The 22,375-nt window shown below is 37.4% G+C and overlaps 1 protein-coding gene across 2 annotated transcripts in view; it reads left to right on the forward strand.

Annotated features, from left to right (window-relative positions):
* psidin (phagocyte signaling impaired) overlaps positions 1–22,375 on the forward strand; it is a 513,704-nt gene that overhangs the window by 34,927 nt on the left and 456,402 nt on the right. For both annotated transcript variants that reach the window (XM_090371034.1, XM_090371035.1), the window contains exon 2: positions 8,627–8,712. In XM_090371034.1, coding sequence (XP_090227160.1) covers positions 8,627–8,712 — 86 coding nt within the window. The remainder of the gene's footprint in view (positions 1–8,626; positions 8,713–22,375) is intronic.

Below are 22,375 nucleotides of genomic sequence, written 5' to 3' on the forward strand. Positions count from 1 at the left end.
TCTCTTTTTGGATTACCCTGACATCTAATCTCTCTTGGCACAAGCACATTACAAATATTGCTTCCTGTGCATCTAAAAAAACTGGGTTTTCTTTTTCGCTCTCGACGTTACTCTTCTACCAAACAGCTGTTCACTCTATACAAATTGCATATCCACCCTACCATGGAATATTTTCCCCACAACTGGGGTGGTGCTCCCAAAACCTCTTTCAGGTTTATACTTTCCATAAAAAAAAGACAGCAGTTAGGTTAATGACTCATCTCCAACAGAGTCTCTCTGTCTCATAAATATTCTGCTTCTTCTGCATGCCTTTTCTTCAAATACTTCCATGGGCACTGTTTTTCTGAATTGGCTTCTATAATTTCTACTCTCTCTTTCAAAACAGTCTGAACATGTGCCACCACCATGAAGACATTTACTGTCCAACTTCAAACTTACAGAACCAACTTTTCATGTTCGTCGTTTATTCATTTAACTGCCAATTTCTGGAACAACCTTCCTTCACACATATTTATTGAAAATTACAGTCTACAGAAGTTCAGGTCTAATGGTAACAAATATCATCTTTCTTCTTCTCAACCTCTAACCCATGCATGGTACTAAATACTATAGGTTCTAATACCTCTCATTTGGGGTTTTCATATAAAAAAAAAAAAAATGCAAGGTACTGCATATGGGTACCAGTAATCTGAGAGTAACATACTAACTGTGTGGAATTATGCTGAGGGTAGTAGAAAATGAAAAGGATTAGGAATAATTGTGTAGTCTATTATGCAGTTCTTTGAGCAGTGCAGACATGCTATCAGGAGAGTTCATAGGATTTTGTCAATGATGTACAGAAATTTTGCTAGTGGGGCCTTTGTACAAGGCCAGTTATTAGGCTGCATCTAGAGTATTGTATGCATGTCTGGAGGCCTCACTTTAGGAAGGATATCAATCTGCTGGAACAGGTGAAGAGTATGGTAACCAGATTGGTGAAAGGAACAGAAAGGTGCTCTTTCCTAGAAAGGGTTCTTTCTGCAAATTGCAGTATCTGGAGGCTTAGACACCTGCAGGATAATCGGATTAAAGTGTTTAAGGCCTTGAATGGATTGAGTAAGCTGATTGTGAATGGCATTCTTCTTGCTGAGACTATATATACATGTGTGTGTGTGTATATACAAAGGGTACTAGGAAAGTTTTGCAATATGATGCAACAATGAATCACAGGAAGCTGCTTGTTGCTGCATGTTGAGACATGTTCATACGTGCATAGTAGCCGCCGCGCCAAGTCGATGGGCTCAGTTATTCGTTAGTAGTGAGAGTGTAAAGTGCTTGCGATGGCATCGTGGTCACGAAATGAGATAAGGACAGTTTTGCGGTATAATTTCGTGTGTGGTTTAACCATAGACCAGTGCTTAGAAGAAATGACTCTTGCACTAGATGATGATTGTCCACATCGTACAACGATATTCAGGTGGTATAGAGAATTCCAAAGGGGAAATTTCACTCTGGAGGATTCTGAGAGGCCGGGAAGGCCACGAACGTCAGTTACGGAGGAAAACGTTACTGCTGTGAGGAAAACAGGCGAGTGACCTACCAACAGATAGAGGATACTTTGGGCCTAAATGCACCAGCAATTCGTTCGATTCTGCAAGATCATTTGCACGTGAAGAAACTTTGTTCTCTCTGGGTGCCGCATCAACTGACTGAAGAGCAGATGACACGACGTGTGACTTGGTGCCGGGAGATGTTAAAAAAGTTTGATAAGGGACAATCTCGGTATGTGAACAACATCGTGACAGGTGACGAGACTTGGCTGTACTATTACGATCTGCGGACCAAGGCTCGAAACAAAGTTTGGGTCTTTGATGATGACGACACACCCGTAATTGTCAGAAAATCCCGATCTGTAAAGAAGAAAATGATAGCTGTATTTTTCAAATCGAGTGGAATTGTGGAACGTGTCGTTTTGGACACGCAGAAGACAGTCACAGCTAAGTGGTATACTGAACAATGCCTGCCTAAAGTCATTGGATCTGTGAAGAACCTGCGGCCAAAGTCAAGAATGGACACCTGGTACCTCCATCACGATAATACTCCAGCTCACCGTGCCAAAGCCTGCACCGAATATTTGACCACGACAGGACTGAAACTTCTCGAGCACCCTCCCTACAGACCAGACCTTGCTCCCTGCGACTTTGCACTGTTCCCGCATGTGAAAATGAAGATAGAAGGGAGGCGGTTTTCCAGTGATGAGGACCTTTTACGGGCTTGGGACAACGAGTGTGCTTTACTAGGAAAGTGAAACTAGTTTCCCAAGTTTCACTAGGGAAGCCAAGTTTCCCTAGTGAAACTTGGCAGAACTGGTTTAAAGATTGGTTTCGGAGGATGGAGAGGTGTATTGAATGTAGAGGAAATTACTTTGAAAAAATTAAATAAACAAAGCTGTATTGCAAAACTTTCCTAGTACCCTTTGTGTATATATATATATATATATATTTATTTATTTTTTTTTTTACTTTGGAGTCTTAAGGTGTCCTGGTTAATCCATTCCCTGTAAATTGAGAGTCTGCTGTATAGGAAACAACACCAAACCTTGGGGCCCACTAATAACATTAGTCCACAAAGTGCAGTGTCCATGTCCATTGATTACCACTCTGTCTTCTCTCATTCAACCATCCTTTTATTCATTTATCCATAGCAGCAACTTGTCCTTAATATCATGCTACTCCAAATTGTACAGCAGTCTATGTGCAACAGTATCAAAAGCTTTCCTGAAATCTAAGTATATAATATCAAATTATTTTTTTTTTCATCCAGTTCCTCTGTGATCACATTGTAGTATCCAGTTAGATTGGTCAGACAAGGCTTCCCCTTATCAAACCCATACTGTGTCTAACAAGGGACTTGGGGGTGGTTGTGCAGGCAGATATGAAGTTCTCTGAGCAGTGCAGACGGGCTGCAAGAGTAGCTCATGGAGTATTGTCAATGATATACAGGAATTTTTCCAGCAGGGATAAGGAGGTGATTATTCCATTGTATAAGGCGATGGTCAGGCCACACCTAGAGTACTGTATACAGGTCTGGAGGCCTCATTTCAAGAAGGATGTAGAGCTGCTGGAACGAGTACAGAGAAGGGCAACAAGATCAGTGAATGGAACAAAGGGGTGCTCTTACGAAGAAAGGCTTAAGTTTTGCAAATTACAGTGTCTGGAGACTAGGCACCAGCGAGGTGATCTGATAGAGGTGTATAAAGCCTTGAATGGTTTAAGCATGCTCAATGCTGATGGGATTCTTCCTCTAGCTCAGAATAATCACCTGAGAGGGCATAAATTCAAATTGAGGAAAGACAGATGTAGGATAGACGTGCGGAAATTTGCCTTTAGCCAGCGGGTGGTTGGTTGGTGGAACAGACTTCCATCCCTTGTGGTGGAGGTTGATAGCCTAAATAAGTTTAAGGCTCAGCTGGACAGGTATTTTGAACGAACAGAGGGGTGAAGTGGAAGTGGTTTTTTTTTTTTTTTTTTTTTGGCTGATGCTGCATAAGCTTGCTTTCTTGCATCAAATGCCTCTACTAATGCTAATGCTTTAACAACATTGTTTAGATGATCCTGTAGTACGTTTTTAACCAATGACTCCATTATTTTCCCTGTAACAGAAGTTAAATTAAGGGGGTCTGTAATTACTCATGTCACCCTTTAATCCCCATTTGTGAATTGGGGACACATTTGCACATCTCCAGTCCATGGAGACTTCCCCTGGATTCTGAGCATACTCATATAATTATGGTTAAGGGTTTGCTTACTTGCTTTTCTGTTTCGCTTAATATAATTTTACAGATCCCATCCACCCCAGTGCCTTTTTTCTTATGTTTAACTTCAAAAATTTCTCTTCCACTTTCCTCATTTATTACAAAATCATTTAGTCCATGTTAGAATTTGATAAACTTGTGGCCTACACTTCCCTAAAGAAATCCTCATGTGTGAATGTAGATGAAAAATGCTCATTCAGTTTGTCAGCAACCTGAGCAGGATCATCAACAGTTGAACTGCCGATATCAAGTGGACCAGTTTGATTCAACCCCTTCCTTCTACAGGTTTACATAAGTAAAGAAGTCTTTTCTTTTTTTTTCTGAATTTTTCTGTTTTTCTCTGAATCCTTTTTCAAAGATTTCTCATAATCTGCCTCTGTTTGCATATCCTCCTTTGTGACTTGATTGCAAACTAGTTTATATCTGCTATAGGCTTCTGTGTCTCCTGATAATTTATATGCATCCCATACATTTTTCTTCTCTTCTATGAGTCTTAGTAGTTTTTCTGACATCCATTTAGGCCTAAACCTTGAAAATATTTCTTAGTTGGTATGGAAAAGCCTAGTAACTTCCATGATTAATTCCGTGAATGCTTCCCATTTAGAATTGGCTGATGGTAACATCTGTTGAGACCACTGTAGTCACCTTTATGAAAGCAAAAACCAATCCTTTTGCCGTTGATGGTATTAGCATTAGCATTAGCATTAGTAGAGGCATATGATGCAAGAAAGCAAGCTTATTCAGCATCAGCCAAAAAAAAAAAAAAAAAACAACCACTACTACTCCCATTTCACCCCTCAATTCGTTCGAAATACCTGTCCAGCTGAGCCTTAAATTTGTTTAGGCTATCAACTTCAACAACAAGCGATGGAAGTCTATTCCACAAACCAACTGCCCGCTGGCTAAAGGCGAATTTCCGCACATCTATCCGACATCTGTCCTTCCTCAATTTGAATTTATGCCCTCTCAGGTGATTATTCTGAGCAAGAGGAAGAATCCCATCGGCATTGAGCATGCTCAAGCCATTCAAAGCCTTGTACACCTCTATCAGATCACCTCGGCGATGCCTAGTCTCCAGGCTCTGTAATTTGCAAAACTTAAGCCTTTCTTCGTAAGAGCAACAATTTGTTCCATTCACTAATCTTGTTGCCCTTCTCTGTACTCGTTCCAGCAGCTCTACATCCTTCTTGAAATGAGGCCTCCAGACCTGTATACAGTACTCAAGGTGTGGCCTGACCAATGCCTTATACAAGGGAATAATCACATCCCTGTCCCTGCTAGAAAAATTCCTGTATATCATTGACAAGACACCATGAGCTACTCTTGCAGCTCGTCTGCACTGCTCAGAGAACTTCATATCTGCCTGCACAATTACCCCCAGGTCCTTTTCATTCTCTACCACTGTCAGCGTAGTACCACAGAGTTGATACGTTGATCTGGGGTTACTGTTTCCCATATGTAGTACTTTACATTTGTCAATGTTAAACTTCATTTGCCACCTCTCAGCCCATCTGCTCAACCTTTCCAGATCCTGTTGCAGCAGCATAGTATCAGTAGTGTCCTTAACAACCCTGCCAACCTTTGTATCGTCTGCAAACTTGGACATTAAGCCTGATACACCATCATCAATATCATTTATAAATACAGAAAACAACAATGGACCCAACACTGAACCCTGAGGAACTCCACTAATAACATTAGTCCACGTTGAGCAGTGTCCATTGATTACCACTCTCTGTCTTCTGCCACTCAACCATCCCTTTATCCATAGCAGCAATTTGCCTCGAATGCCACACTTCTCCAATTTGTGCAGCAGTCTTCCATGCGCAACAGTATCAAAAGCCTTTCTAAGATCCAAATATATAATATCAAAGTTATTCCCTGCATCCAGTTCTTTTGTGACTACATCATAGTATCCAATCAAATTGGTCAGACAAGACCTGCCCTTAACAAACCCATGCTGTGTCTTAGCTATAACTGAATTCTTGTCTAGATGATCCTGCAGTGCTTCTTTAACCAGTGCCTCCATTAATTTTCCTGGAACCGAAGTTAAACTAACAGGTCTATAATTACTTGTGTCAGCCTTTGATCCTCCTTTGTGAATTGGGGTTACATTTGCACATCTCCAGTCCATGGGTACCTCCCCTGAGTCCAAAGAAGCTCTCATAATTATGGCTAGGGGCTTGCTTACTTCCTTTGCTGCCTCCTTTAATATAACTGGATAGATCCCATCCAACCCAGGTGCCTTTTTTATGTTTATCCTCAACAATTTCTCCGCCACTTTCCTCTCAGTTATTAGAAAATCATCTAGCTCACTGCCAATGTTTACTTCACCTACGACATTCCCCTTCCTGAATAACTCCTCATGTGTGAATGTAGATGCAAAATACTCGTTTAGATTGTTAGCCACCTGAGCTGGATCCTCAACTGTTGAACCATCAACATCCAGTGGACCAATCTGATTCATCCCTTTCCTTCTTGAGTTTAAATAGGTAAAGAACTCTTTTCTGTTTTTCTTTGCATCCTTTGCCAAGGATTTCTCATAATCTGCCTTTGCCTGCTTAATCTCCTTTATGACCTGGTTACAGACCAACTTATATCTATCATAGGCTTCCATGTCACCCATTAATTTGTATGTATCCCATGCATTTTTCTTCTCTGCCATATGTCTCATTAGTTCATCTGACAACCATTTAGGCCTGAACCTTGAACAATATTTCTTGGTTGGTATGTAAAGCCTGGTAGCTTCCAAGATTTGTTCTTTAAATAAATCCCTCATCAGTACACTGATTACTGCCACCCAGGAATTGGATGTGGTTCCTTTATCTGCAGATTCTTACTACATATTACTCTTTCTGGTTGCCTCTCAGATATGCTGCTGTAGAATCAGTCATCCAATAAATCTACAAAAGTCTTGCTAGTGTTTGAATGACCAGCTTACAAGTTCCAGTCAATATCTGGAAAGTTAAAATCTCCCATTATAAGACATTCTGATTTACTAGCCCATTCTAATCTCTGTATAGTTGTTTGTTGTACTCATCAGAGTGATTAGGCCTATACCACACTCCTACTCTCATTTCAGCTTCCCCAGCACTTTTGTTGCACCGACCTGACTGAACATTGCACTGGTGATACATGTTAATTGGATGTAGTGCCTTAGATTTTGTGTTTCTTAACTATGAGCATAACCCTCCACCTCCATGTATTTCCCTTATTCAAATTCTGTATCCCTTATATCCATGTGACACCATGTCTCTGATATGCAAACAGTGTCTGCATTTGAAGTCTTGACCAGCACTTAAAAATTCTGCAAATTTATTTACTGTGCTCCTAGCATTTGTGTACATTCACTTGTTCGTATTCATTTTATTAAATTTTTCTGTTTCCCTTATCATTCTTTCTAAATCAACAAATCACTTTTTGACTTCCATAGAAACTTGACTTTCTCCAGTATATCATAGGAAAAGAAACACTAATATGGAAAATGAATGCTATGATTATAGTTATACTTGGCAGGGGTACGAGCCTGCCACCTGAGTACCAAGATTCATTATAATTCAAAATATGAAATCATAATAATAAGAAAGAAACAGAACAACTCTTGCTGAAAGCAATCCAAATGCAGACTCCCCACCCAAGCAGCTTCACAGTCATGCCCACCAAAGGAAGGGTTCCAGTTCCACAATATAGCAAGAATTAAACAAGATAGTGCAACAAGTTACACTTTTCACATGCATCTATAGCTGGACTATTCCTCTTTTCTCATATTGTATAATTTCAAACACAACATACTTATTGTAATTAGCTACTGTCTTTCTCTATTGAATCTTTCAAAATAATATGTTTGTGCATCTGTCTTGCCCTTTTACTAATTCATGACTCCAGTCTTACTGTTACCCATTATTTAATATTGTATGAAGACATCTATATGCAGAAAATTACAAACATTTGGCAGATTAAGGTTAAAAAAAAAAAATTAATTCACCCTTTGGATTCATTAAAATGCTAGATACATAAGCAGATTTCCAAGAGTTAATGCATTATGTTTATCCAGCATTTTTTCCCATGTGTAATTATTAGACCCTGGTCATTTAGTAGTAACCAAGTTTCTTGTTAACAGTCAAGTGTTATTATTTTCAGTGGCATTACATCTTTTTTTTTTTTTGCTGGAATTTTAAGTCAGTTCATTTTCAGTTTTTAGTGTTTTTTTTTTTTTTTTTTTTTTCCTTCTTGAAAAAAGTAATTGGTTCCTCCTCCCACCCCCCCAGAATTTGTGATGTTATTAATATTTAGAAAATAATACAATGGAATAGTTATTACAAAAATTATTAAAATACTTGATGATTAAAATACTTGAGCTCAATTAAAGAAAATATCCAGATATAATGATGATTATATATTATTTTATTTTTGAACTTGTGTTTTTTTCATTTTTTTAACTTGATAGAACAGGAAGGTGGGTATGGGTTGAAGGCACTTGGTATTAGCTAAAATGCAGTTTCCCTGTGCAGAATAAATAAATATAAATTGGAAAAAAAAAGGCATAAATAACATTTTAAAGAACTAATCAAATTATTGAAATCTCATTATCATGGTGATGTTCAGCATTTTGTAATCTTTCTCTGTCATAGTTATTTATATTGCCCTTTCAACAGATGTGTGCATAACAGTAATAGACATCACACATAATAATGAATCTTAATAACAGGTTTATTCTTTTTTGCAGTTATTATTGTGGGTTTTTTTTTTTTTTTTTTTTGCATTTTTATATTAAAAGACTTCTCTGTGCTTTTATTTTATAGTTTTACTGTTACATATCAATATGTTTTTCAGATTGTCTTGATAATGGAAACAATAAAAAAGCACTTCAGGAGGCAGAAAAACTTTTGAAGAAACAGAAAGATTTTTTATGTGCTAAGGTTTGTTCGGCAGATTTTTTTTAGTATTTTTTTCATTTTCAAATATTTTGTAGAATTTTTATATTACTGTCATTACTACAGGAATTCTGAGTTTTCATTGACTTGATAATTTTATATTTTAATTAGTTACTGTATTTCTTAAAATGTTTTTAATATCAGTTTCCTGATTGTATTTTATAATGCAAGTTGTACCAATTTTATTTTTTATATCAAAAAAATTAAAAAAATTGCAAATACATTAAAATAAAAAATTACTCAAATATGCTGCAGTCCTAACAGTTATGAGGAATATGTAAAAATCTCTTTAGTTAACTTGATGGGCAACTTCATTCTACTTGTTATTGATTGGAAATTGTGAACTGGCAATATGACATGGAAATAATTTTTTGAATCTTCTAGATGATTGTTATTTATTCCAACATGTCAGAGAAAGTACATGGAGAAAGAGAAAGTTAAAAGCTCAAATATAGTTGACCTAGCTTTCACCCAAGATTTCAAACCACATCAGAAACTTTACATTTCAAGAACCACTGGGAGGTAGTGATCATAGTTTCATAAAATAAGAAATGAAGAGAGCTTCAATTCTCATTTAATGAAAAGTTGAGAGCTCTGATTTTTAGGATGGGGACTAAAATGAACTTCAGTAATTTCATGTGTTCTTACTGGAGAGACAACCGTAAACTGTTGAGTACAAGTTCGTCATGGGAAGTATTAATGGGATTTATCCTGGAAGCCACAACTGCATTTGTTTTCCAGTGGAGAAGTTCCATGAAAGAAGATGCCAAAATGAATAACAAAAATGGTTAAGGGTCTAACTGAACAAAAGAAACTGTAAATTGTTTTTATTGCTTTATGATAGTCACTACCAGAAATGTGCTTTAAAAAAATATCAGAAAGACATTCAGAATTGATTCTTATAACAGAACATGATAATGATGAAAGTGTAGTGCATTTTAATGATTCAAATTGGTTTTTGAAATTTGATTATATAAAGCTGTTGATTCTGCTAACCAGTGATCTGTTAACTGGCGCCTATTTATTTCACTTTACGACGGACTTATGCTTGTCTCTGAGCAGACCACACGGTCCTTCCTCTCAAACAATAGCAACGTTTCTATATGTGTTGGCTGCCTCCGTAGCCAGGTGGGCAGGAGCAGCAGTGCGTAGCACACGCTTCTTGATTAGACCGGGGTTCGAGCCCGTGACCACCAAATACGGAGGATGCAGAAAGGTCAGGGAATGACCACCGCATATCTCTGGAGCAATATGGCCTTAGTTGCTAATGCTCCTAAAAACCAAATAACAAACAATATGTGTTGGCCAAATGTTTTGTTTTTGCAGCCTTTAATTGAAGTGATTTTTTGTATTGTGCTGATTTAACATAAATTTACTGCATTGAATTTGTGTACATACAGCATTTTGTAAACTGATATGCCCTCTAAAGAGTACAGTAAGAATAAAATTTCAACTTCTGAGGTCTTGGAACGAATTACCAAAAAACAATGTGTTATTGGGTTCACATTACAATATTTTCATGATATGATGGTGTCTCTGGAATGGATTAATATCGTAAAGTGGGGTCCACTGTACTAATGTCACCCCACTTTATAAAGGAGATCTGAAAGAAGTGATGGGCAACCATAGTCAGGTGAGTCAGACTTCTGTGATGAGTAAGCTCATGGAGTCTGTGATTAAGGCTATAATATAGGATCATCTTCTATAGTGATAATATATTTAATGGTTTAAGTGTGCTCACGAAAGGGATAGTGTTATATTACTATCGATGAAGTCATAAAAAATTTGAATTGGAAGGAACAACTTTGGCATCATTTACCATGGCTTCAGTAATGCTTTTGATACAGTTTGCATGAAAGGTATATAAACTTCCTCAATCAACACAGGATCTTACTAGTAAGATCCTTTATTGATTCAGGAGCTGGCTAAAAGATAGGAGACAGAAAGTAGTAATAACTAAACATTCTTCAGGTTAGATCAGTGTAGTATGTGGAGTCCTTTTGGGTTTTTTTGGTGTGTCTCTTCCTGTTTCTAGTCTTCCTTGATCATATTGATGGAGTACAAGGAAAGCTGTCCAAGTTTTCTATCAGTTTGGAAGGGTGATTAATGGCCAAAACTAAGCTATATTTTAAGTTTAATTCTTCTGAATGTAAGGTTTGCATGTGGGGAACAGGGGTTAGTTATAGGTTAGGGGAAGAGGTGTTAAAAGTTTTTCAAGAAGAAAAAGATTTACCTATGATACAATGAGATATAAAATTTACCCTGTGGCATAGCATTGCATATTATAAAACACTCATAAAATGTAAACAAGTGATCAGGAAGGCACATGGTGTCTTGTTTATTTGCAAGCATGGAGAAGAATGACATTGTTTCTCTGTATAAGATTATGACCAGACTATATTTGGAATTTTGTATGCAGGTCTGGAGGGTGTATCTAAAAAAGAGGCAGCTTCTAGAGAGGGTTCAAAGAAGGGCAACCAGATTGGTGAGAGATGCTAATCGATGTACATATAAAGAATGTCATAGGTGTAGACCACAGTTTCACAACTAGATGTCTTAAGGGCACCTGACTGAGATGTATAAGGTCCTGGTTCAGTTTCCAGAACAGGCTAAGTTCAGTTTCTGTGCATGGCAGCATGGTCGTACCCAGATATGAAATTTACCATACTTTGTAACATAGTATTTATTACAAAACTCCATACAGTAAAAACAGATGACTAGGAAGGCATATGATGTTCTGTTTGTGATAGAACTTTGCAAGTAGGGAGAAAAATGCCATGTCATGATGAATGCCATTGCTCTTATGGTTTGATTTTTTACAAGTTTTCCAAAGCCTGTTTGAATGAAAAAGTAACTTTTGTTATTAGTATTCAATGCATTTAAATGAAAAATTTCCTCTCTAGGAAAATTTTTCATTTAAATTTCTCTATTTCTGTGTTAAAATACATTTCTAATACTATGGATTTAGGTAATCCTCTTAACATCATACAAGTATAATCGAATATAAGTACTTCTCTACATTTTAATTCTACAAATTTAATTAAAGTAAGATTCTTTTAGCATTAGTAGAGGCATATGATGCAAGAAAGCAAGCTTATGCAGATCAGCCAAGAAAAAAAAACAAAAAAAAAAAACACTCCCATTTGACCCTCCGTTCGTTCCAACTACCTGTTCAGCCCTGCCTTAAATTTATTTAGGCTATCAACTTCCACAGCAAAGAATGGAAGTCTGTTCCACCAACCAATTACCTGCTGGCTAAAGGCAAACTTCTGCACATCTGTCTTTCCTCAATTTGGATTTATGCCCTCTCAGGTGATTATTCTGAGCAAGAGGAAGAATCCCATCAGCATTGAGCATAATCAAATCATTCAAGGCTTTATACACCTCAATCAGATCACCTCCAGGTGCCTAGTCTCCAGACAGTGTAATTTGCAAAACTTAAGCCTTTCTTCGTAAGAGCATCCTTTTGTTCCATTCACTAATCTTGTTGCCCTTCTCTGTGCTCGTTCCAGCAACTCTACATCCTTCTTGAAATGAGGCCACCAGACCTGTATACAGTACTCAAGGTGTGGCCTGACCATTGCCTTATACAAGGGAATAATCACCTCCTTATTTCTGCTAGAAAAATTCCTGTATATCATTGACAAGACACCATGAGCTACTCTTGCAGCCCCTCTGCACTGCTCAGAGAACTTCATATCTGCCTGCACAATTATCCCCAGGTCCTTTTCATTCTCTACCACTGTCAGTGTAGTACCACAGAGTTGATACGTTACTCTGCGGTTACTGCTTCCCATATGTAGTACTTTACATTTGTCAATGTTAAAATTTCATTTGCCACCTCTCAGCCCATCTGCTCAACTTTTCTATATCCTGTTGCAGCAGCGTACTGTCATTAGTGTCCTTAACAACCCTGCCAACCTTGGTATCGTCTGCATACTTGACCATTAAGCTTGATATATCATCATCAATATCATTTATAAATACAGAAAACAACAATGGACCCAACACCGAACCCTGAGGGACTCCACTAATAACATTAGTCCATGATGAGCAGTGTCCATTGATTACCACTCTCTGTCTTCTCCCACTGAACCATCCCTTTATCCATAGCAGCAGTTTGCCTCCAATGCTCCAATTTTTTCAGCAGTCTTCCATGTGCAACAGTATCAAAAGCCTTTCTAAGATCCAAATATGTGATATCAAAGTTATTCCCTGCATCCAGTTCCTTTGTGACCACATCATAGTATCCAATCAAATTGGTCAGGTAAGACTTTCCATTAACAAAACCGTGCTGTTTCCAAGCTATAACTGAAGTCTTGTCTAGATGATCCTGCAGTGCTTCTTTAACCAGTGTCTCCATTAATTTTCCTGGAACAGAAGTTAAACTAACAGGTCTATAATTACTTGTTGCCCTTTGATCCTCATTTGTTAATTGGAGTCACATTTGCACATCTCCAGTCCATGGGTACCTCCCCTGAATCCAAAGAAGCTCTCATAATTATGGGTAAGGGTTTGCTTACTTCCTTTGCTGCCTCTTTTAATATAACTGGATAGATCCCATCCACCCTGGGTGCCTTTTTTATGTTTATCTTCAACAATTTCTCCTCTACTTTCCTCTCAGTTATTACAAAATCATCTAGCTCACTGCCAGAGTTTAATTCTTCTCTGGCATTCCCCTCCCTGAATAACTCCTCATGTGTGAATGTAAATGCAAAATACTCATTTAGTTTGTTAGCCACCTGAGCAGGATCCTCAACTGTTGAACCCTCAATATCCAGTGGACCAATCTGATTCATCCCTTTCCTTCTGGAGTTTACATAGGTAAAGAACTCTTTGCTGTTTTTCTTTGTATCCTTTGCTAAAGATTTCTCATAATCTGCCTTTGCCTGCCTAATCTCCTTTGTGATTTGGTTACAGATCAGCTGATATCTGTCATAGGCTTCCATGTTACCCATTAATTTATATATATATCCCATGCATTTTTCTTCTCTGCCATATGTCTCATTAGTTTATCTGACATCCATTTAGGCCTAAACCTTGAACAATATTTCTTTGTTGGTATGTAAAGCCTAGTAGCTTCCAAGATAAATTCTTTGAATGCTTCCCATTTTGAATTTGCTGTTGGTAATATCATCAGTTGGTCCCACCGTATAGAATTTTAATACTGTCTCAGACCACTGTAGTCGCCTTTACGAAAGCAAAAACCCTTCCCTTTACCTCTTTGAGTAAATCCCACTTCAGCACACTGTGATCACTGCCACCTAGTAGTTCCTTTATCTGCAGATTCTTAATGCATGAAGATGAATTAAGCATCTTAATGCATCCTTTGTTGATTCAGTTGCTGGCTAAAAGATAGGAGACAGAAAGTAGTTACCAAATGCAAGTGTTTGATACTTTATTTGTTTGCTGGAGTAATAGTTTTTAAAATTATATAAAAACAGGAATTAAATAAATATAAATTTATATGCATAATAAAGTATATAAAAATAAAAAAATTAATTAGTAAAAGAAATAAATATTTTTTAAATTTAAAATTTGAGCCCTTGTATTCCCCCCCCCCCCCAATAATACCCATGCATAGCCCTGCTGTTATGGTTCATGTTGGGGGTTCTGTATTTATTAATGATATCAATGAAGGCAATTTTGACTCCAGAGTAGTTACTGTACAGGAGCTATTTTTGTTCTCTGCTAAGTAGGCTCGTTTTTTATTACTTAAAAACTATCAGTTTTTTTATTTATCTGTTCCATATTTGTAGTGCAACTATTATTTGTGTTTATCTGATAAAGTAGGGGCATGTTTTCAGACAATCAGTCTAAAACGTTGATGGATCTAATATCTTTCTATTTCAGAAGATTTAGGAGAAGTCCAGTTGGCCTGTCTCCCTGAAGTCCACTCGTGCACACCTTCTCAATGGGGCGCCTCCGTAGCCAGGTGGGCAGGAGCAGCAGTGCGTAACACACGCTTCTTGATTAGACCGGGTTCGAGCCTGTGACCACCAAATACGGAGGGTGTGGAAAGCTCATGGAATGACCACCGCCATATCCCCGGAGCAATATGGCCTTAGTTGCTGATGCTCCTAAAAACCAAATGCAACAAACATGTAGAGTGGTTCCCTTCAAGATGCCTGGTCATCATGAAGAGGAAAAGATCAAACCGTCCAGCATATGACAGCACAACAAAATAAATGACCTTCCCACAACAAGTCCCCAGCAGCTTTCACTCCCCCTCTTATGGCAGTGAGAGAATCAGAGTGGAAGCAGAGGTTGCTAAGAATCTCTGGGTATAGGGGCTGCCATGCACGGAAACTGAACTTGGCCTGTTACAACATAAGATCGCTTGTTGGTGAAGATAGGATATTAGAGCTGGAAAAGCTCTAATATCCTATCTTCATTAGAAATTAGAAAATGTGAATTGAAATCATCTGTTTGGCTGAAACAAGAAGAAGAAATGAATCACTTATAAGTTTATCAAGTGGAAATCTGCTGTACACCAATGGGAACAATGAAAGGAGTGAAGGTGGAGTTGGCTTTCTGGTCCATAAAGATATAAAAAACAACATTTTGGAATTCAAAAGTACATCACATCTACTCAGGATTTATAAGAGCTAAAAGTTATAATGATTTATGCACCAACATCGAGCTGTGATGACGAAGAGGTTGAAGAAGTGTACATTGAAATTAAGTCTTCTAGATGAGCAGAAAACCCACTACACTATCATTATGGGGGACTTCAATGCTAAGGTTGGAAAGAGACAAAACAGTGATGAAAGAGGAACTATAGGAAATTTTGGAATTGGTGAAAGACTTGTGGAATTTGCAGAATCTCGAGGAATGTCAGAAATGAACACTTTTCAAGAAAAGGGTGAATAGAAAGGGTGAATGGAAGAGCCCAAATGGATTAACAACTATTGAAATCAACTTCTCCTCACTACCAGAAGATATATCTTGAATGATGTTACCATCCTGAACAAGGTAAATGTTGGAAGTGATCACAGAATGGTAAGATGCACACTTTATATAGATGTAAAAAAAGAAAGGAAAAAACTGACTCGAATAAATAATATGAAGGTCTTTCAGATAACAAGAGGAGAAAAAGCAGTATGTACTGTAACTTAAGAACAAGTTTGAGCTTCTGCAGACTGTTCAGGACCAAGATATTACGAGGAATACTACAACTTTCTGAAAGTGATAAGGCCCAAGAAACCTATAGGTAAAAATAAATCCAAAGAAGAAAAAATTAGTCAAGAAACACTTATCATGATGAACTGAAGATGACAAATGAAGAGCAAGATAAAAACTGACAAGGATAAAATTGAGTATACTGAGTTATGCAAAGCCATTAGAAAGAGACTCAGAAAGGACATAAGATTTAACACAAGAAAAGTAGAACAAGCATTAAGGGAAAACAAAGGACTTAAATCAGGCCGCCTCCATAGCCAGGTGGGAAGGAGCAGCAGTGTGTAGCACACGCTTCTTGATTAGACCGCGGTTCGAGCCCGTCACCACCAAATACGGAGGATGCGGAAAGGTTAGGGAATGACCACCGCATATTCTCGGAGCAATATGGCATTAGTTGCTAATGCTCCTAAAAACCAAATAACAAACAAACAACTTAAATCAGCAGACATGAGCAGTAATATAGAAAGAATTTGATAAATGATACTGAAACTGAAGAATAGCGATGGTGTACTTATAAATAGCAGAGAAGGCATAATTAAAATAGCAGAGAAGGCATAATTAAAATAGCAGAAGACTACTATAGAGAATTATACAAGGAGCAAGGGAATGATGCCAGCAATGGGGAAGATGGATCACAAATTAGTAACACATATGACATACCCGATATCCTTCCTGATGAGGTAGAACATGTGTTGAAGAAAATGAAGAATCAGAACGTTCCCCCCAGGGGAAAGATGAAGACATTACACAGAAACTGGCAAGACTCTTCACAAAATGCATTAGAAAAGGTGTGACATCTAAGGAGTGGAATAATGCAATCACAATTTTGCTGCATAAAAAAGGAGATAAATCAGAAATTGGAAATTATAGACCAATTAGCTTGTTATCCCACATCTACAAGTTGTTCACAAGGGTCATTAACTAACAGATTAGAAAGAATACTTGATGAGAATCAACCAAAAGAGCAAACTGGCTTTAGGACAGGATTCTCAACTATGGATCACCTTCATGTAATGTCACAGCTAATAGAGAAAGTAAATGAATATAAAATGCTATTATGCCTGGCATTTGTGGATTATGAAAAGGCATTTGACTCCATACAGCATAAGACAATGTTTTTGGGCACTGGAAAGAAAAAACATGATACCCCATATATTATGATTTTGAAGAAAATATATGAGAACACTACCTCTTTTATTAGACTAGACAGAGACAGTAGCAAATTAAAATTGAGAAAGGAGTTCGACAAAGGGAGACAATATCTCTGAAGTTGCTTACTGCTGCCCTTGAAGAAGCTTTCAGGAGATTGGACTGGTTGAAAAAAGGAGTCAATGTGAATGGAGAGTACCTAAACCATTTACGATTTGCAGATGACATTGTGGTCATAAGCCACGATCCCAAATTAGAGGAAAATCTTAATCAGTTATGCAGAGTTATTAAGGGTTTTGGACTAAAGATGAATATGGCTAAAACAAAAGTAATGATGAACAAGTATGCCACAGAAAGGGATATAATCATTGAAGGAGCAGTAATTGAAAAGGTGGATTCGTATACTTATCTGGGACAAGTAATTAGCTGTGATAATGATAAATGGCTGGAAGTCAAGAGAAGAATAAATTTTGGATGGGTAGTATTTTGGAAATATATTGAGGAGCAATATCCCAATTTGTCTGAAACGTAAAATAATGAACCAATGTCAGTAGTGTACCTAGGGGGGTGCAGGGGGGAGCAAATGCTCCCTACAACATTTTTGCCTTAAATGGCACCTATGGAAAGGTACGCAATTTCTTTCAATGTGTTGTGGCTGGTAATCCCCAGCTTCAATGATATCAGCAAGTGTTTTCAGAAATTCTTCAGCAGCAATGCTGTTGGTGCTTGCCGCTTCATTTTGATGTTATGTAGATTTGCACGAGCTATGAATTGAACCCTGAAAAGTTCGTATCTATGAAAGTTAGTAACTCAAAAGTTCGTAAGTAAGAGGACTGTCGGTATTTATAAACACTACTCTTCAAAATGTCACACAAAAAAAAAAATTGATTTAAACTTTTGTTTAAAAATTTTCCAACAGATGGCGTTGATTTAACTTCAAAAATCGGTAAAGGTTTTTTCGAAACAAACTTGAGTATGAACGTAAAAAATTAGCTGTTGGCTGTGAGCCATTGCATCTTGTGTGAGACTGTGTTCAAAAAAGCTTTTAAGCTAAAGAAATTTTAATTTTTATGGGATAAAATTTTAAACAAGAATTTACAAGATGAGCAATAAAAAAAAAAAGATATCTGGATGGATAGAATAAAGCTAAAGGGACAGGAAAAAATTGAAAAAGAAGTCCGCACGTAGACACCTTCTTTCATCCTACTAAAGTCAAGAAGGTAATCAATAAAAGATCCTACTACAGAAGAAAAACATTAATAGAAGCCAATCACATTGATGAAAGTATTTCAACAAATTCTAGTGATAAAAATTGACAGTAATGGTGTCGACATTCGGGATTATACTCTGGTAAGAAGTGATGAAAAAAATGAAACAGATGTACCGCTATCAATACCCAACATTGATATTTCTCATGCAAAGCATCAAGCAGAAACTTCTTCAGTCTTTTCTGAACTTATTAATATTGAAGTTGATTATCTGACAGACCCTCATTTGTTTTGTGATAAACCAATCACAACATTAAATGCAGACCTTGCCAGCCAGGTCTCAAGGACACTTTTCAAAATTTTCCAAAGAATGCAACTGGTTGCCATTTTGTACCACAGTGGTATCAAAAAAGCATTAGAAAAGTGGCCGTGAAAGTGCCAGGCAGTGGCTTATCTATTCATCAAGAGCCAATGCTATGTTTTGCTTTTATTGCTGGTGGTTTCCAAACTCCTCAAAAAGGATGGATCCTTGGGGTAACCCAAAGGTTGGTTGTAAAAATTTTGCCAAGGGAGTACACAAAATTGAGAAACATGAACAAAGTGATACACACAGAAAAGCAGAAAAGGATTGCTTTTTAACAAAATTTCACTTATTCCATGATCAACCTGTCTTTGCAAATCTCGTGACAGCAGAGAAGAAAGAAATAGAAGTATCATTGATGCAGTTCTGTTTTTGGCAAAACAAGGCTTAGCATTTTATGGTAATCGCAAATACAGAGGCTTAAGTGCAAACGAGGGGAATTTCTTAGAGCTCATCAAATTACTAGCTAAACATGGCACCTCACTTAGTATATTTTACCAAGTGAACTAAATGCAACATATTTGAGCCCAAATATACAAAATGATTTGATAATCTTTCTGGCAGCTGAGCTCACAAAACTAATAGTGAATGAAGTTCAAGTTGCCAAATACTTTTTTTTTATAGTTGACTCAACCATTGATGCAAGCAGGACTGATCAGTTTTCCTTATCATTTCGATATGTGACAGAAACAGGTTATATTTTGGAGTGATACGTTTGATTTCTTGAACTGCCTGGGACAAGTGCTGAAGACTTCTTTAGTGTTCTTCTTGCTGCTTTAAATGAGTATTATGGCCAGGCATATGATGGAGCCAGCACCATGGCTGGTCAAATATCAGGTCTTCAAACAAGAGTAAAATAAATTGCCCCTAGTGCACTTTGTATGCATTGCTGCACTCATAATTTAAATCTCATCTTAGGTGACTCAGTAAATTGCAGTGTTCACAGTCAGTTGTACCAAACTCTAGAAAGCTTGTACACTTATTTTTCTGGAAGTTTGCCTCATCTATCTGTGCTTCGGGAGGAGCAGCGTTACTAGCCAATTAGTCTTTTGTATTAACATTAAGGATACTAGATGGGCATCCAGAAAATTTGTGGTAGAGGCAGTTGTGCAAAGCTTACCAACTATTGTTGTTGTTGCCCTTCAAGCCTAATGTAGCTGAGTGGTCAGGAGTGAGAGTGCAGTAGTGTGTGCTATTTGAGTGGACCAGCGTTCAAGCCCATGACTGCTAAATATGATTAATGTTTGTATTGTTTATTTATTGTAAACTCCTCTGACCTCATGGTTGTGCCGGAGTGTAAAGAAGAATATTAGATGGGGATATTAACAGCAGCTTGCTGAGGCAAAGGGCATTCTTACAGCATTTAAAACATATGAATTTGTGATATTTCTTATAGTATGGAAAGAACTCTTAAACAGGGTACTTACTTTATCCAACTATTTGCAGAAAACAAACATAGACATCCTGACAGCCCCTCACATAATTAATGTACAGTCAGTCCTCGTATAACGCTTGTTTACACTACACAAATTCGATCATACACGATTTATAAATAGGGGAACAATATCTTATATAAGACGAACCGAATTTGCTTATGCACGATTCGCCTTTGTGTTTACAAGAAATGGCAGTCGAACGCAGAATCACCCCAACCGAACGCAACACGATAGGAACGAAGAGAAGATTCTGAAAATGTATTTGTTTTTTATATCAGTGAAGGGGAAACACATTTCACCATAATAAGGTAAAAACCCACACAGTTCCAGCTATCGGTATTATCGCAAATGCAATTAGATCGAGTTTACTACCAGTTTATAACAGATTCCACTAGCAGAAATGCAGCTGGAAATTGTTTTTATTGTTTTATGGTAGTAACCCCCAGAAATGTGCTTTAGTAAAATGTGAGGTGTTAATAGTGTATCTCTGCATTTACGGTGTTGTTTATTCAGTTGCTACACGCGCGCAGCTTTGTTTATGTGTATCAAGCGTGCCTCCTCGTTTTTTAATTGTGCTTTATTCCCTAAAAATTAGTAAAATACTTAAAAGGTGTGAAAAGGAAGTGTCCTGGTGAAGACACTGCAGATTCAGAGAGAGAGAGAGAAAAGCAATATCGATAAACAGAGGTGGACTGGGTCAAAAATTCTTACCCTTGAAAATTTATAGTGGCCTCATACTATATGCTATGAGGCCACTATAAATCCCACCGGGGTTTCCCCGGTAAGGCTTATGGCCAGTCTGCCTCTGTCGATAGAGAAAAAATATGAAATGGTGAAACGCTATGAGCGAAATGAAAGACCATGTGATATTGCACGTGCTACAGACTTAAATGAGGCAACACCGAGAATTACAAAGAATGCAGAGAAAATAAAAACAACTTTCATAGCAGGAACAACTCAAAGTGTAATTAAAATCCATTAGATTAAGACACAAAGAATTGGAAGAGATGGAATGGCTATCATCTGTTTGGATAGAAAATCAAACAAAAAACAAGTTTGCTTATAATAGAAGCAAAAGCATTAGCAATATTTTATTATGTAATAGTCGTAATAAAATACGTATTTTATTATGATTATTTATTGTGTTTATTTATTATGTAATGTTTTGGTTACAAATGTGTGTTCAATCTTGGGTGGTCGGCACCTAACCCTATTTTTCCCATAGGGCCTATTGTTTATGTTGCACGATTTTGCATTGCACGAGGGTTTCTAGGAACACAACTATTGTGCTATACGAGGACTGACTGTATTTGACAATGATTTAAAAGCCATGCGAAATAATGATGAAAGTCATTTTGAGGAAATTGAGCAGGAAACCAGTGAACTTACTTCAAAGTGTGGGATAGCTTCCACATACAAATTCCAAAGAGGACGAAATATAAAGAGATTCGATTAGGAAATTACAGAGGGCAATAGAATATCTGATAGTAGAAAACGTTTTATGGTAGAATTTTACTTGATCTTTGGATACAGTAATCAGCAGTACACAGGAGAGGTTCAAAAATCTCCTTGATGTGGCTACAAACTTTAGTGTACTGGATCCCAAGCATTTTGATGATGAGGGTAGCAGATTAGAATTTCTAACAAAGGAATATGCCAATGTCCTTGATGACCAAAGTGAAATTATTCAGGAATACTTTTTATTTAGAGCCCTGATTAAAGAGATGATGAGCACTGAAACAAATTTTGGAGACCTTACCATCACAACAATGTTGAAATTTATCACTACCAGTGATTTGATCTCAAGTTATCCAAATGTAACCACACTATATCAAATATTTTACACCATACCCGTAAGCACTGTTTCTGCAGAAAGATCTTTTGGCCATCTAAAACTGATTAAAAATTACTTATGCTGTACTATGACAGAAAACAGACTCTCAGGACTAGTGATCCTTTCCATTGAAAAGGAATTAGCAAGCAAGATGTCCAAGTTTGTAGACGATACGGAGGTTGGCAGGATTGGTAATGACAGTACTGCAACAGGATCTAGAAAATTTGGGCAGATGGGTTGAGAGGTGGCAGCTGAAGTTTAACATTGATAAATGCAAAGTACTGCATATAGATAGCAGTAACCCTAGAGTAACATACCACTTGTGCCATACTACACTCAGGGTAGTGGAGAATGAAAAAGAACTGGGGGTAATTGTGCAGTCAGAAATGAAGTTTTCTGAGCAGTGGAGATGGGCTACCAGGACAACTCATGGCTTTTTGTCAATGATATACAGGAATTTTGCTAGCAGGGATAAGGA

Source organism: Mastigoproctus giganteus, chromosome 3, assembly GCF_048544385.1.
Source record: "Mastigoproctus giganteus isolate SK-2022 chromosome 3, ASM4854438v1, whole genome shotgun sequence".
NCBI classification, from domain to species: domain Eukaryota; kingdom Metazoa; phylum Arthropoda; class Arachnida; order Uropygi; family Thelyphonidae; genus Mastigoproctus; species Mastigoproctus giganteus.